Source organism: Oncorhynchus gorbuscha, linkage group LG21 (assembly GCF_021184085.1).
Source record: "Oncorhynchus gorbuscha isolate QuinsamMale2020 ecotype Even-year linkage group LG21, OgorEven_v1.0, whole genome shotgun sequence".
NCBI lineage: Eukaryota > Metazoa > Chordata > Actinopteri > Salmoniformes > Salmonidae > Oncorhynchus > Oncorhynchus gorbuscha.
In genome coordinates, this window is record NC_060193.1 from 30,293,753 (window position 1) to 30,312,309 (window position 18,557).

General features: G+C 39.1%; 1 protein-coding gene across 5 annotated transcripts in view; it reads right to left on the bottom strand.

Moving 5' to 3' along the window:
- The window catches only part of pde5ab (phosphodiesterase 5A, cGMP-specific, b), a 125,533-nt gene that overhangs the window by 45,190 nt on the left and 61,786 nt on the right, over positions 1 to 18,557 (bottom strand). For all 5 annotated transcript variants that reach the window (XM_046318977.1, XM_046318976.1, XM_046318974.1 and 2 more), the window contains exons 5-7: positions 17,879 to 17,950; positions 17,713 to 17,802; positions 15,917 to 16,054 (exon numbers count right to left, since the gene is read on the bottom strand). In XM_046318977.1, the coding sequence (XP_046174933.1) occupies positions 15,917 to 16,054; positions 17,713 to 17,802; positions 17,879 to 17,950 (300 nt within the window). The remainder of the gene's footprint in view (positions 1 to 15,916; positions 16,055 to 17,712; positions 17,803 to 17,878; positions 17,951 to 18,557) is intronic.

The following is an 18,557-nucleotide window of genomic DNA, read 5'->3' on the forward strand; positions in this document are numbered from 1 at the left end:
CCAGCAGTCATATTACTATATGTACTAGTTTCCACAGCCACCAGCAGTCATATTACTTTATGTACTAGTTTCCATAGCCACCAGCAGTCATATTACTTTATGTACTAGTTTCCATAGCCACCAGCAGTCATATTACTCTATGTACTAGTTTCCATAGCCACCATCAGTCATATTACTTTATGTACTAGTTTCCATAGTCACCAGCAGTCATATTACTATATGTACTATTTTCCATAGCCACCAGCAGTCATATTACTCTATGTACTAGTTTCCATAGTCACCAGCAGTCATATTAGTCTATGTACTAGTTTCCATAGCCACCATCAGTCATATTACTATATGTACTAGTTTCCATAGTCACCAGCAGTCATATTACTTTATGTACTAGTTTCCATAGCCACCAGCAGACATATTACTCTATGTACTAGTTTCCATAGCCATCAGCAGTCATATTACTCTATGTATTAGTTTCCATAGCCACCAGCAGTCATATTACTTTATGTACTAGTTTCCATAGCCATTAGCAGTCATATTACTCTATGTATTAGTTTCCATAGCCACCAGCAGTCATATTACTTTATGTACTAGTTTCCATAGCCATTAGCAGTCATATTACTCTATGTATTAGTTTCCATAGCCATTAGCAGTCATATTACTCTATGTACTAGTTTCCATAGCCATCAGCAGTCATATTACTCTATGTGCTAGTTTCCATAGCCATCAGCAGACCTATTACTCTATGTACTAGTTTCCATAGCCACCAGCAGTCATATTACTTTATGTACTAGTTTCCATAGCCACCAGCAGTCATATTACTCTATGTACTAGTTTCCATAGTCACCAGCAGTCATATTACTCTATGTACTAGTTTCCATAGCCACCAGCAGTTATATTACTCTATGTATTAGTTTCCATAGCCACCATCAGTCACATGATTCTATGTACTAGTTTCCATAGTCACCAGCAGTCATATTACTTACTATATGTAATCGTTTCCAAAGCCACCAGCAGTCATATTACTTTATGTACTAGTTTCCATAGCCATCAGCAGTCATATTACTCTATGTACTAGTTTCCATAGCCATCAGCAGTCATATTACTCTATGTACTAGTTTCCAAAGCCATCAGCAGTCATATTACTCTATGTATTAGTTTCCATAGCCACCAGCAGTCATATTACTTTATGTACTAGTTTCCATAGCCATTAGCAGTCATATTACTCTATGTATTAGTTTCCATAGCCACCAGCAGTTATATTACTCTATGTACTAGTTTCCATAGCCATCAGCAGTCATATTACTCTATGTACTAGTTTCCATAGCCATCAGCAGTCATATTACTCTATGTACTAGTTTCCATAGCCATCAGCAGTCATATTACTCTATGTATTAGTTTCCATAGCCACCAGCAGTCATATTACTTTATGTACTAGTTTCCATAGCCATTAGCAGTCATATTACTCTATGTATTAGTTTCCATAGCCACCAGCAGTTATATTACTTTATGTACTAGTTTCCATAGCCATTAGCAGTCATATTACTCTATGTATTAGTTTCCATAGCCACCAGCAGTTATATTACTTTATGTACTAGTTTCCATAGCCATTAGCAGTCATATTACTCTATGTATTAGTTTCCATAGCCACCAGCAGTTATATTACTTTATGTACTAGTTTCCAAAGCCACCAGCAGTCATATTACTCTATGTATTAGTTTCCATAGCCACCATCAGTCACATGATTCTATGTACTAGTTTCCATAGTCACCAGCAGTCATATTACTTACTATATGTAATCGTTTCCAAAGCCACCAGCAGTCATATTACTTTATGTACTAGTTTCCATAGCCATCAGCAGTCATATTACTCTATGTACTAGTTTCCATAGCCGCCAGCAGTCATATTACTCTATGTACTAGTTTCCATAGCCACCAGCAGACATATTACTATATGTAATAGTTTCCAAAGCCACCAGCAGTCATATTACTCTATATACTAGTTTCCATAGCCACCAGCAGTCACATTATTCTATGTACTAGTTTCCATAGTCACCAGCAGTCATATTACTTACTATATGTACTAGTTTCCATAGCCACCAGCAGTCATATTACTATATGGACTAGTTTCCATAGTCACCAGCAGTCATATTACTATATGGACTAGTTTCCATAGTCACCAGCAGTTATATTACTATATGTACTAGTTTCCATAGCCAACAGCAGTCATATTACTATATGTACTAGTTTCCATAGTCACCAGCAGTCACATGATGCTATGTACTAGTTTCCATAGTCACCAGCAGTCATATTACTTACGATATGTAATAGTTTCCAAAGCCACCAGCAGTCATATTACTTTATGTACTAGTTTCCATTGCCATCAGCAGTCATATTACTCTATGTACTAGTTTCCATAGCCACCAGCAGTCATATTACTCTATGTACTAGTTTCCATAGTCACCAGCAGTCATATTAGTCTATGTACTAGTTTCCATAGCCACCATCAGTCATATTACTATATGTACTAGTTTCCATAGTCACCAGCAGTCATATTACTTTATGTACTAGTTTCCATAGCCACCAGCAGACATATTACTCTATGTACTAGTTTCCATAGCCATCAGCAGTCATATTACTCTATGTATTAGTTTCCATAGCCACCAGCAGTCATATTACTTTATGTACTAGTTTCCATAGCCATTAGCAGTCATATTACTCTATGTATTAGTTTCCATAGCCACCAGCAGTCATATTACTTTATGTACTAGTTTCCATAGCCATTAGCAGTCATATTACTCTATGTATTAGTTTCCATAGCCATTAGCAGTCATATTACTCTATGTACTAGTTTCCATAGCCACCAGCAGTTATATTACTTTATGTACTAGTTTCCAAAGCCACCAGCAGTCATATTACTCTATGTATTAGTTTCCATAGCCACCATCAGTCACATGATTCTATGTACTAGTTTCCATAGCCACCAGCAGTCATATTACTTACTATATGTAATCGTTTCCAAAGCCACCAGCAGTCATATTACTTTATGTACTAGTTTCCATAGCCATCAGCAGTCATATTACTCTATGTACTAGTTTCCATAGCCGCCAGCAGTCATATTACTCTATGTACTAGTTTCCATAGCCACCAGCAGACATGTTACTATATGTAATAGTTTCCAAAGCCACCAGCAGTCATATTACTCTATGTACTAGTTTCCATAGCCATCAGCAGTCATATTACTCTATGTATTAGTTTCCATAGCCACCAGCAGTCATATTACTTTATGTACTAGTTTCCATAGCCATTAGCAGTCATATTACTCTATGTATTAGTTTCCATAGCCACCAGCAGTTATATTACTTTATGTACTAGTTTCCAAAGCCACCAGCAGTCATATTACTCTATGTATTAGTTTCCATAGCCACCATCAGTCACATGATTCTATGTACTAGTTTCCATAGTCACCAGCAGTCATATTACTTACCAGTTTCCAAAGCCACCAGCAGTCATATTACTTTATGTACTAGTTTCCATAGCCATCAGCAGTCATATTACTCTATGTACTAGTTTCCATAGCCACCAGCAGTCATATTACTCTATGTACTAGTTTCCATAGCCACCAGCAGACATATTACTCTATGTAATAGTTTCCAAAGCCACCAGCAGTCATATTACTCTATATACTAGTTTCCATAGCCACCAGCAGTCACATTATTCTATGTACTAGTTTCCATAGTCACCAGCAGTCATATTACTTACTATATGTACTAGTTTCCATAGTCACCAGCAGTCATATTACTCTATGTACTAGTTTCCATAGCCACCAGCAGTTATATTACTCTATGTATTAGTTTCCATAGCCACCATCAGTCACATGATTCTATGTACTAGTTTCCATAGTCACCAGCAGTCATATTACTTACTATATGTACTCGTTTCCAAAGCCACCAGCAGTCATATTACTTTATGTACTAGTTTCCATAGCCATCAGCAGTCATATTACTCTATGTACTAGTTTCCATAGCCATCAGCAGTCATATTACTCTATGTACTAGTTTCCATAGCCATCAGCAGTCATATTACTCTATGTACTAGTTTCCATAGCCATCAGCAGTCATATTACTCTATGTATTAGTTTCCATAGCCACCAGCAGTCATATTACTTTATGTACTAGTTTCCATAGCCACCAGCAGTCATATTACTATATGTACTAGTTTCCATAGTCACCAGCAGTCATATTACTTTATGTACTAGTTTCCATAGCAGCCAGCAGACATATTACTCTATGTACTAGTTTCCATAGCCACCAGCAGTCATATTACTCTATGTACTAGTTTCCATAGCCATCAGCAGTCATATTACTCTATGTGCTAGTTTCCATAGCCACCAGCAGACATATTCTATGTACTAGTTTCCATAGCCACCAGCAGTCATATTACTATATGTACTAGTTTCCAAAGCCACCAGCAGTCATATTACTTTATGTACTAGTTTCCATAGCCACCAGCAGTCATATTACTCTATGTACTAGTTTCCATAGCCACCAGCAGTCATATTACTCTATGTACTAGTTTCCATAGCCACCATCAGTCATATTACTTTATGTACTAGTTTCCATAGCCACCAGCAGTCATATTACTATATGTACTAGTTTCCATAGCCACCAGCAGTCATATTACTCTATGTACTAGTTTCCATAGCCACCAGCAGTCATATTACTCTATGTACTAGTTTCCATAGCCACCATCAGTCATATTACTATATGTACTAGTTTCCATAGTCACCAGCAGTCATATTACTTTATGTACTAGTTTCCATAGCCACCAGCAGTCATATTACTCTATGTACTAGTTTCCATAGCCATCAGCAGTCATATTACTCTATGTATTAGTTTCCATAGCCACCAGCAGTCATATTACTTTATGTACTAGTTTCCATAGCCACCAGCAGTCATATTACTCTATGTATTAGTTTCCATAGCCACCAGCAGTCATATTACTTTATGTACTAGTTTCCATAGCCATTAGCAGTCATATTACTCTATGTATTAGTTTCCATAGCCACCAGCAGTCATATTACTCTATGTACTAGTTTCCATAGCCATCAGCAGTCATATTACTCTATGTACTAGTTTCCATAGCCACCAGCAGTCATATTACTCTATGTACTAGTTTCCATAGCCACCAGCAGTCATATTACTTTATGTACTAGTTTCCATAGCCACCAGCAGTCATATTACTCTATGTACTAGTTTCCATAGTCACCAGCAGTCATATTACTCTATGTACTAGTTTCCATAGCCACCAGCAGTCATATTACTCTATGTATTAGTTTCCATAGCCACCATCAGTCACATGATTCTATGTACTAGTTTCCATAGTCACCAGCAGTCATATTACTTACTATATGTAATCGTTTCCAAAGCCACCAGCAGTCATATTACTTTATGTACTAGTTTCCATAGCCATCAGCAGTCATATTACTCTATGTACTAGTTTCCATAGCCATCAGCAGTCATATTACTCTATGTACTAGTTTCCATAGCCACCAGCAGTCATATTACTCTATGTATTAGTTTCCATAGCCACCAGCAGTCATATTACTTTATGTACTAGTTTCCATAGCCATTAGCAGTCATATTACTCTATGTATTAGTTTCCATAGCCACCAGCAGTCATATTACTCTATGTACTAGTTTCCATAGCCACCAGCAGTCATATTACTCTATGTACTAGTTTCCATAGTCACCAGCAGTCATATTACTCTATGTACTAGTTTCCATAGCCACCAGCAGTCATATTACTATATGTACTAGTTTCCATAGTCACCAGCAGTCATATTACTTTATGTACTAGTTTCCATAGCCACCAGCAGTCATATTACTCTATGTACTAGTTTCCATAGCCATCAGCAGTCATATTACTCTATGTATTAGTTTCCATAGCCACCAGCAGTCATATTACTTTATGTACTAGTTTCCATAGCCATTAGCAGTCATATTACTCTATGTATTAGTTTCCATAGCCACCAGCAGTCATATTACTTTATGTACTAGTTTCCATAGCCATTAGCAGTCATATTACTCTATGTATTAGTTTCCATAGCCACCAGCAGTCATATTACTCTATGTACTAGTTTCCATAGCCTGTAGCTCAGTCATGGCGCAGCAGTTTCATCCCGGGACCACCCATTATTATGCACTATGTACTAAGTTTGGATAAAAGCCACTAAATGGCAGTTATATTACTCTATGTGCTAGTTTCCATAGCCATCAGCAGACATATTACTCTATGTACTAGTTTCCATAGCCACCAGCAGTCATATTACTCTATGTACTAGTTTCCATAGCCACCAGCAGTCATATTACTCTATGTACTAGTTTCCATAGCCACCAGCAGTCATATTACTCTATGTACTAGTTTCCATAGCCACCAGCAGTCACATGATTCTATGTACTAGTTTCCATAGCCATTAGCAGTCATATTACTCTATGTACTAGTTTCCATAGTCACCAGCAGTCATATTACTTACTATATGTAATCGTTTCCAAAGCCACCAGCAGTCATATTACTTTATGTACTAGTTTCCATAGCCATCAGCAGTCATATTACTCTATGTACTAGTTTCCATAGCCATCAGCAGTCATATTACTCTATGTACTAGTTTCCATAGCCATCAGCAGTCATATTACTCTATGTATTAGTTTCCATAGCCACCAGCAGTCATATTACTTTATGTACTAGTTTCCATAGCCATTAGCAGTCATATTACTCTATGTATTAGTTTCCATAGCCACCAGCAGTTATATTACTTTATGTACTAGTTTCCAAAGCCACCAGCAGTCATATTACTCTATGTATTAGTTTCCATAGCCACCATCAGTCACATGATTCTATGTACTAGTTTCCATAGTCACCAGCAGTCATATTACTTACTATATGTAATCGTTTCCAAAGCCACCAGCAGTCATATTACTTTATGTACTAGTTTCCATAGCCATCAGCAGTCATATTACTTTATGTACTAGTTTCCATAGCCATTAGCAGTCATATTACTTTATGTACTAGTTTCCATAGCCATCAGCAGTCATATTACTCTATGTACTAGTTTCCATAGCCGCCAGCAGTCATATTACTCTATGTACTAGTTTCCATAGCCACCAGCAGACATGTTACTATATGTAATAGTTTCCAAAGCCACCAGCAGTCATATTACTCTATGTACTAGTTTCCATAGCCATCAGCAGTCATATTACTCTATGTATTAGTTTCCATAGCCACCAGCAGTCATATTACTTTATGTACTATAGCCATTAGTACTAGTTTCCATAGCCACCAGCAGTTATATTACTTTATGTACTAGTTTCCAAAGCCACCAGCAGTCATATTACTCTATGTATTAGTTTCCATAGCCACCATCAGTCACATGATTCTATGTACTAGTTTCCATAGTCACCAGCAGTCATATTACTTACTATATGTAATCGTTTCCAAAGCCACCAGCAGTCATATTACTTTATGTACTAGTTTCCATAGCCATCAGCAGTCATATTACTCTATGTACTAGTTTCCATAGCCATCAGCAGTCATATTACTCTATGTACTAGTTTCCATAGCCACCAGCAGTCATATTACTTTATGTACTAGTTTCCATAGCCACCAGCAGTCATATTACTCTATGTACTAGTTTCCATAGTCACCAGCAGTCATATTATTCTATGTACTAGTTTCCATAGCCACCAGCAGTCATATTACTCTATGTATTAGTTTCCATAGCCACCATCAGTCACATGATTCTATGTACTAGTTTCCATAGTCACCAGCAGTCATATTACTTACTATATGTAATAGTTTCCAAAGCCACCAGCAGTCATATTACTTTATGTACTAGTTTCCATAGCCATCAGCAGTCATATTACTCTATGTACTAGTTTCCATAGCCACCAGCAGTCATATTACTCTATGTACTAGTTTCCATAGCCATCAGCAGTCATATTACTCTATGTATTAGTTTCCATAGCCACCAGCAGTCTATTACTTTATGTACTAGTTTCCATAGCCATTAGCAGTCATATTACTCTATGTATTAGTTTCCATAGCCACCAGCAGTTATATTACTCTATGTACTAGTTTCCATAGCCATCAGCAGTCATATTACTCTATGTACTAGTTTCCATAGCCACCAGCAGTCATATTTCTATGTACTAGTTTCCATAGTCACCAGCAGTCATATTAGTCTATGTACTAGTTTCCATAGCCACCATCAGTCATATTACTATATGTACTAGTTTCCATAGTCACCAGCAGTCATATTACTTTATGTACTAGTTTCCATAGCCACCAGCAGACATATTACTCTATGTACTAGTTTCCATAGCCATCAGCAGTCATATTACTCTATGTATTAGTTTCCATAGCCACCAGCAGTCATATTACTTTATGTACTAGTTTCCATAGCCATTAGCAGTCATATTACTCTATGTATTAGTTTCCATAGCCACCAGCAGTCATATTACTTTATGTACTAGTTTCCATAGCCATTAGCAGTCATATTACTCTATGTATTAGTTTCCATAGCCATTAGCAGTCATATTACTCTATGTACTAGTTTCCATAGCCACCAGCAGTCATATTACTCTATGTACTAGTTTCCATAGCCACCAGCAGTCATATTACTCTATGTACTAGTTTCCATAGCCACCAGCAGTTATATTACTCTATGTGCTAGTTTCCATAGCCACCAGCAGACATATTACTCTATGTACTAGTTTCCATAGCCACCAGCAGTCATATTACTTTATGTACTAGTTTCCATAGCCACCAGCAGTCATATTACTCTATGTACTAGTTTCCATAGCCACCAGCAGTCATATTACTCTATGTACTAGTTTCCATAGCCACCAGCAGTTATATTACTCTATGTATTAGTTTCATAGCCACCATCAGTCACATGATTCTATGTACTAGTTTCCATAGTCACCAGCAGTCATATTACTTACTATATGTAATAGTTTCCAAAGCCACCAGCAGTCATATTACTTTATGTACTAGTTTCCATAGCCATCAGCAGTCATATTACTCTATGTACTAGTTTCCATAGCCATCAGCAGTCATATTACTCTATGTACTAGTTTCCATAGCCATCAGCAGTCATATTACTCTATGTATTAGTTTCCATAGCCACCAGCAGTCATATTACTTTATGTACTAGTTTCCATAGCCATTAGCAGTCATATTACTCTATGTATTAGTTTCCATAGCCACCAGCAGTTATATTACTTTATGTACTAGTTTCCAAAGCCACCAGCAGTCATATTACTCTATGTATTAGTTTCCATAGCCACCATCAGTCACATGATTCTATGTACTAGTTTCCATAGTCACCAGCAGTCATATTACTTACTATATGTAATCGTTTCCAAAGCCACCAGCAGTCATATTACTTACTATATGTACTAGTTTCCATAGCCATCAGCAGTCATATTACTCTATGTACTAGTTTCCATAGCCGCCAGCAGTCATATTACTTTATGTACTAGTTTCCATAGCCATCAGCAGTCATATTACTCTATGTACTAGTTTCCATAGCCGCCAGCAGTCATATTACTCTATGTACTAGTTTCCATAGCCACCAGCAGACATGTTACTATATGTAATAGTTTCCAAAGCCACCAGCAGTCATATTACTCTATGTACTAGTTTCCATAGCCATCAGCAGTCATATTACTCTATGTATTAGTTTCCATAGCCACCAGCAGTCATATTACTTTATGTACTAGTTTCCATAGCCATTAGCAGTCATATTACTCTATGTATTAGTTTCCATAGCCACCAGCAGTTATATTACTTTATGTACTAGTTTCCAAAGCCACCAGCAGTCATATTACTCTATGTATTAGTTTCCATAGCCACCATCAGTCACATGATTCTATGTACTAGTTTCCATAGTCATCAGCAGTCATATTACTCTATGTATTAGTTTCCATAGCCACCAGCAGTCATATTACTTTATGTACTAGTTTCCATAGCCATTAGCAGTCATATTACTCTATGTATTAGTTTCCATAGCCGCCAGCAGTCATATTACTCTATGTACTAGTTTCCATAGCCACCAGCAGACATATTACTATATGTAATAGTTTCCAAAGCCACCAGCAGTCATATTACTCTATATACTAGTTTCCATAGCCACCAGCAGTCACATTATTCTATGTACTAGTTTCCATAGTCACCAGCAGTCATATTACTTACTATATGTACTAGTTTCCATAGTCACCAGCAGTCATATTACTCTATGTACTAGTTTCCATAGCCACCAGCAGTTATATTACTCTATGTATTAGTTTCCATAGCCACCATCAGTCACATGATTCTATGTACTAGTTTCCATAGTCACCAGCAGTCATATTACTTACTATATGTAATCGTTTCCAAAGCCACCAGCAGTCATATTACTTTATGTACTAGTTTCCATAGCCATCAGCAGTCATATTACTCTATGTACTAGTTTCCATAGCCATCAGCAGTCATATTACTCTATGTACTAGTTTCCATAGCCACCAGCAGTTATATTACTCTATGTACTAGTTTCCATAGCCACCAGCAGTTATATTACTCTATGTATTAGTTTCCATAGCCACCATCAGTCACATGATTCTATGTACTAGTTTCCATAGTCACCAGCAGTCATATTACTTACTATATGTAATCGTTTCCAAAGCCACCAGCAGTCATATTACTTTATGTACTAGTTTCCATAGCCATCAGCAGTCATATTACTCTATGTACTAGTTTCCATAGCCATCAGCAGTCATATTACTCTATGTACTAGTTTCCATAGCCATCAGCAGTCATATTACTCTATGTATTAGTTTCCATAGCCACCAGCAGTCATATTACTTTATGTACTAGTTTCCATAGCCATTAGCAGTCATATTACTCTATGTATTAGTTTCCATAGCCACCAGCAGTCATATTACTTTATGTACTAGTTTCCATAGCCATTAGCAGTCATATTACTCTATGTATTAGTTTCCATAGCCACCAGCAGTTATATTACTTTATGTACTAGTTTCCAAAGCCACCAGCAGTCATATTACTCTATGTATTAGTTTCCATAGCCACCATCAGTCACATGATTCTATGTACTAGTTTCCATAGCCACCAGCAGTCATATTACTTACTATATGTAATCGTTTCCAAAGCCACCAGCAGTCATATTACTTTATGTACTAGTTTCCATAGCCATCAGCAGTCATATTACTCTATGTACTAGTTTCCATAGCCGCCAGCAGTCATATTACTCTATGTACTAGTTTCCATAGCCACCAGCAGACATATTACTATATGTAATAGTTTCCAAAGCCACCAGCAGTCATATTACTCTATGTACTAGTTTCCATAGCCATCAGCAGTCATATTACTCTATGTATTAGTTTCCATAGCCACCAGCAGTCATATTACTTTATGTACTAGTTTCCATAGCCATTAGCAGTCATATTACTCTATGTATTAGTTTCCATAGCCACCAGCAGTTATATTACTTTATGTACTAGTTTCCAAAGCCACCAGCAGTCATATTACTCTATGTATTAGTTTCCATAGCCACCATCAGTCACATGATTCTATGTACTAGTTTCCATAGTCACCAGCAGTCATATTACTTACTATATGTAATCGTTTCCAAAGCCACCAGCAGTCATATTACTTACTATATGTACTAGTTTCCATAGCCACCAGCAGTCATATTACTATATGGACTAGTTTCCATAGTCACCAGCAGTCATATTACTATATGGACTAGTTTCCATAGTCACCAGCAGTTATATTACTATATGTACTAGTTTCCATAGCCAACAGCAGTCATATTACTATATGTACTAGTTTCCATAGTCACCAGCAGTCACATGATTCTATGTACTAGTTTCCATAGTCACCAGCAGTCATATTACTTACGATATGTAATAGTTTCCAAAGCCACCAGCAGTCATATTACTTTATGTACTAGTTTCCATTGCCATCAGCAGTCATATTACTCTATGTACTAGTTTCCATAGCCACCAGCAGACATATTACTCTATGTACTAGTTCCATAGCCACCAGTAGTCATATTACTTTCTATATGTAATAGTTTCCAAAGCCACCAGCAGTCATATTAATCTATATACTAGTTTCCATAGCCACCAGCAGTCACATTATTCTATGTACTAGTTTCCATAGCCACCAGCAGTCATATTACTATATGGACTAGTTTCCATAGTCACCAGCAGTCAAATTATTCTATGTACTAGTTTCCATAGCCACCATCAGTCACATTTCTCTATGTACTAGTTTCCAAAGCCGCCAGCAGTCATATTACTATATGTACGACTTTCCATAGTCACCAGAAGTCACATTATTCTATGTACTAGTTTCCATAGCCACCAGCAGTCACATTTCTCTATGTACTAGTTTCCATAGCCACCAGCAGTCATATTACTCTATGTACTAGTTTCCATAGCCACCAGCAGTCATATTACTCTATGTACTAGTTTTACAGCAGTGATATTACTCTATGTACGAGTTTCCATAGCCACCAGCAGTCATATTACTCTATGTACTAGTTTCCATAGCCACCAGCAGTCATATTACTCTATGTACTAGTTTCCAAAGCCGCCAGCAGTCATATTACTATATGTACGACTTTCCATAGTCACCAGAAGTCATATTACTCTATGTACGACTTTCCATAGCCGCCAGCAGTCATATTACTCTATGTACTAGTTTCCATAGCCACCAGCAGTCATATTACTCTTTGTACTAGTTTCCATAATCACCAGCAGTCATATTACTCTATGTACTAGTTTCCATAGCCATCAGCAGTCATATTACAACATGTACTAGTTTCCATAGCCACCAGCAGTCATATTACTCTATGTACTAGTTTCCATAGCCACCAGCAGTCATATTACTCTATGTACTAGTTTCCAAAGCCGCCAGCAGTCATATTACTATATGTACGACTTTCCATAGTCACCAGAAGTAATATTACTCTATGTACGACTTTCCATAGCCGCCAGCAGTCATATTACTCTATGTACTAGTTTCCATAGCCACCAGCAGTCATATTACTCTTTGTACTAGTTTCCATAATCACCAGCAGTCATATTACTCTATGTACTAGTTTCCATAGCCATCAGCAGTCATATTACAACATGTACTAGTTTCCATAGCCACCAGCAGTCAAATTTCTCTATGTCCTAGTTTCCATAGTCACCAGCAGTCATAATACTCTATGTACTAATTTCCATAGTCACCAGCAGTCATATTACTATATGTACGACTTTCCATAGTCACCAGCAGTCATATTACTCTATGTACTAGTTTCCATAGCCACCAGCAGTCACATTTCTCTATGTACTAGTTTCCATAGCCACCAGCAGCCATATTACTCTATGTACTAGTTTCCATAGCCACCAGCAGTCATATTACTCTATGTACTAGTTTCCATAGCCACCAGCAGTCATATTACTCTTTGTACTAGTTTCCATAGCCACCAGCAGCCATATTACTCTATGTACTAGTTTCCATAGCCACCAGCAGCTATATTACTCTATGTACTAGTTGCAGTTTAGAACACAAACAAGCACCTCTCGGATAATGTTTCTCATTGTCTAGTGGACTGGGCTCAATGCAGTCATTCATTTTATCTATTACAATGGCATTTCATATTTCCCCCACTAACAAGGGAACAAAACAGCCTTCAATTGTTAATGCTGATTGCATCGCGAGTATTCGGCTAAATGCTGAGGGCCTCTCAATGGATGCTGTCTGGGATAGTTGAACCCAAAATATAATTTTGTTCAATGTTTTCGTACAAAAGTGGCCGAGCTCAGTCCAAATTCCATGCAGTCTGTATTGAAAATGCAATAGAGTAGCCCTAGGGGAAATCCATAGACCTTGATCCCGAAATGAATGGGAATTATTTTGAACTCTCCCTTGATTAAGCATCATCATTCATACCAACGACATTGAAGATTGCTGTGTTGTCAATGGGCTGGCTGAATAGAAAACGTCAAAAGGTATTCAAGGCTGGAGCAACACAAGAGGAATACAGAACATAATGGGTCTCTATAGAATACTGTGGAAGTCCTGTAGTTATTCTCTCCTCCTGAGACATGTCTATTCACTGTCAATACAATCTCTTCCATTTTCTCTTTGATCATTCCTGTCTTTCTCTTTCTTTTATAATTGTTCTCTCGCTCACCATGAAACTGTGAACAAGGTGGACTGCGCTGCCCTCTCCGCCTACCCAGTGTCAATCAAGGCATTCATCTCCTTATTTCTCTCTTTCTGTCATTCTGTGGCACCTCTATTCATTCTCTCTTTTGTCTCTTTGAATGTGTGTGCACGTGCAAGCATCAGGCACCTGCACAGATACGGGTCTACCTGTGCCCGAGCACCTGTCCCTTTGCCTTCCCACTCGCCAAGTGGCCTTTTGGGTGCTTTCTTCCATTTTTTTGGTCGTTGTTGTTCTGAACCCAGTGCCCTTAAGTCGTTGTGACATCGTTTCTCTCAGTCTGCCCTGTACGTAGACTGCCCTGTACGTAGACTGCCCTGTACGTAGACTGCCCTGTACGGAGGAAGCCCTGTACGTAGACTGCCCTGTACGTAGACTGCCCTGTACGTAGACTGCCCTGTAAGTTGACTGCCCTGCACGGAGGAAGCCCTGTACGTAGACTGCCCTGTTCGGAGGAAGCCCTGTATGTAGACTGCCCTGTACGTAGACTGCCCTATACGTAGACTGCCCTGTACGGAGGAAGCCCTGTACGTAGACTGCCCTGTACGTAGACTGCCCTATACGTAGACTGCCCTGTACGGAGGAAGCCCTGTACATAGACTGCCCTGTACAGAGGAAGCCCTGTACGTAGACTGCCCTATACGGGGGAAGCTCTGTACGTAGACTGCCCTGTACGGAGACTGCCCTGTACGGAGACTGCCCTGTACGGAGATTGCATGCGCCCAATATCCAAACATGTATGGCTTGAGACGTGGTCACTGGTCGAGTGTGTGTAGCAAGCTCCCTAGTTGAAATATCCACAGTGCTGCCACAGCAGCATAACATTTTATTAACACTTGATAACACTTGATTTACATCATCAATTTTGGGTCTGGTTGGCTGATACTTGCAGACATAGAGAGGAGCGGCTGAATCAACGACCCTCCGACTCCATCCCCTCTTCAGTCGGGAGTAGCACATCAGAGCAGCAGCATCACAGGTAGTCTAGACTCTAACTAACCATCATTTACTAAAACAAGCAACCACACAAGCAACTAGCCAGCCATATATCATGAGTTAGAAGATTAGGAATACTATATTATTAAGTTAATATTTAAGAGCATTGGAGATAAATCGCAATCTAAATATTAACTAGCAGATTTAACACCATTGATCAGCCTACCCCCTTTTTCCGATGTCAATCATGTCTTTAGGAGGCACTGTGTAGCCTGCTTACAATTTGGGATGAGTGTTGTTAGAGAAATAAATAGGCCTATGCTCAAGAATGGTCAAATCCTAGCTACAGAAGCAATCAGTTATGTTGTGAATTTCGAGATATGAATTATGATAGTCATCATTTCACCAGTGGGTGCTATTTTTTCCATTTTGAGCACCTGCCCCCTGAAAGTTCTGTGTACTGCCCTGGCAAGCATGTATGTGAGTGAGTGAGTGAGTGAGTGAGTGAGTGAGTGAGTGAGTGAGTGAGTGAGTGAGTGAGTGAGTGAGTGAGTGAGTGAGTGAGTGAGTGTGTGTGTGTGTGTGTGTGTGTGTGTGTGTGTGTGTGTGTGTGTGTGTGTGTGTGTGTGTGTGTGTGTGTGTGTGTGTGTGTGTGTGTGTGTGTGTGTGTGTGTGTGTGTGTGTGTGTGTGCGTGTGTGAACCCACCATAGAGTCTCCATCAGCTATGAAGACAGTGCAGCCCTGGGCCTGCATAAAGGAGAGGATGGTGCCTGCTATCTTCCTCAGTAACACCTCGAGAGACTGCTGCTCCTCCAAGATCAGACTGGCCAGGTCCAACAGCACCTGGGGGAGACAGAGTAAACCACTAACACACACAAACATATGACAGCATGAACACACACCCACATACTCATACACAAACACACGAACACACACTCACAAGAAAGCATGGTAACACACCCACACACACCTTTCGCATATGCCAGGGAGATTGTTCCAGAAATTGCATGTCTATCCATCTCCTGAGGATGTTGAGAAATGCCGTCAAAACCTTCCACTAGAGGCAATAGAGAGCACTATTACCATGAAGTAGGCTTGGGTTTTGCTAGCTTCCACTAGGGGCAATAGTGAGTACTATTACCATGAAGTAGGCTTGGGTTTTGCTAGCTTCCACTAGGGTCAATAGTGAGCACTATTACCATGAAGTAGGCTTGGATTTTGCTAGCTTCCACTAGAGGCAATAGTGAGCACTATTACCATGAAGTAGGCTTGGATTTTGTTAGCTTCCACTAGGGGAAATAGTGAGCACTATTACCATGAAGTAGGCTTGGATTTTGCTAGCTTCTACTAGGGGAAATAGTGAGCACTATTACCATGAAGTAGACTTGGGTTTTGCTAGCTTCCACTAGGGGCAATAGTGAGTACTATTACCATGAAGTAGGCTTGGGTTTTGCTAACTTCCAATAGGGGCAATAGTGAACACTATTACCATGAAGTAGGCTTGGGTTTTGCTAACTTCCAATAGGGGCAATAGTGAACACTATTACCATGAAGTAGGCTTGGGTTTTGCTAGCTTCCACTAGAGGCAATAGTGAGCACTATTACCATGAAGTAGGCTTGGATTTTGTTAGCTTCCACTAGGGGAAATAGTGAGCACTATTACCATGAAGTAGGCTTGGATTTTGCTAGCTTCTACTAGGGGAAATAGTGAGCACTATTACCATGAAGTAGACTTGGGTTTTGCTAGCTTCCACTAGGGGCAATAGTGAGTACTATTACCATGAAGTAGGCTTGGGTTTTGCTAACTTCCAATAGGGGCAATAGTGAACACTATTACCATGAAGTAGGCTTGGGTTTTGCTAACTTCCAATAGGGGCAATAGTGAACACTATTACCATGAAGTAGGCTTGGGTTTTGCTAGCTTCCACTAGAGGCAATAGTGAGCACTATTACCATGAAGTAGGCTTGGATTTTGTTAGCTTCCACTAGGGGAAATAGTGAGCACTATTACCATGAAGTAGGCTTGGATTTTGCTAGCTTCCACTAGGGGAAATAGTGAGCACTATTACCATGAAGTAGTCTTGGGTTTTGCTAGCTTCCACTAGGGGAAATAGTGAGCACTATTACCATGAAGTAGGCTTGGGTTTTGCTAGGGTGTTGTAAACAGGGGTGGTGGTTGGGTATTATCTCAGGATCAGAAAGTTGCGTATTCAATCCCAGTCATGGACTCTTGCCTTAACCTTCCGGGTTGAGTGCCTAAACATTTAACTTCTAAATTTGACGTTTGGCAAAATGGAACGATACAGAGCAGCAGGAGCAACAAAAACACTTTGAAATTTGACGTTTGGAGCAACTTCAAAATGTGACGTTTGGAGAATGTCTTATTCTGCAGTGAGACCGTGAGAGCTTGTTACATATGCACGCACGTACACACACATACACAAACACACTCACACACACACACACTTTGAGAACATAACAATCCACTCACAGCAACATACCTGATTGCGTCGGTTTTCCAGCTGGGACGTCTCGTAGAGCTGGGCGTTGTGTAGGACGATCCCGGAGAAGGCCAGGTAGGCAGAGAAGTCCTGTCAGGGAAATCAAGACTATGAGCTTGATTCAGAGAAAGAGAGCTTTGAACACCAGTGTCTTTCTCCCCAGTACCTTTTCATCCTGTTCAGTGAAAGTACCGTTCTCTCCACACTTCTTGTTGATGGCCTGAGCCACTCCTACCACCTGGCAGACCAAAGAGATGAGAGGGGGAATGGAGAGGAGAGAAGTAGATCAAACACACGCAAGGAGAGCATCCATCAAAACGCAGAGCCACAACTAGAAAGAGTAGAAAACAGAAAGATGAGCAGGAGCAAAAAAATAAAATTATTTCTATCTGACCTCAATTGCTCAATTGTAAACTCTGAGGTAAAGTGCCTTCAGAAAACATTCACAACCCTTGACTTTTTCCACAATCTGTTGTGTTACAAAGTGGGATTAAAATGGATTAAATTGTCAATATTTGTCAATGATTTACACAACATACTCTGCAATGTCAAATTGGAAGAACATTTTTTAACATTTGTAAAAAAATATATATATATAAAATAACACTGAGTCAATGTTAGAATCACCTTTGACAGCGATTACAGCAGTGTGTCTTTCTGTGTAAGACTCTAAGAGCTTTTCACACCTGGATTGTGCAACACTTTCCCATTAATAATTTCAAAATTCTTCAAGCTCAGTCAAATTGGTCATTGATCAGTGCTAGCTAGACAAACTTTTTCAGGTCTTGCCATATATTTTAACATAGACTTAAGTCAAAACTGTAATTCAGCCACTCAGGAACATT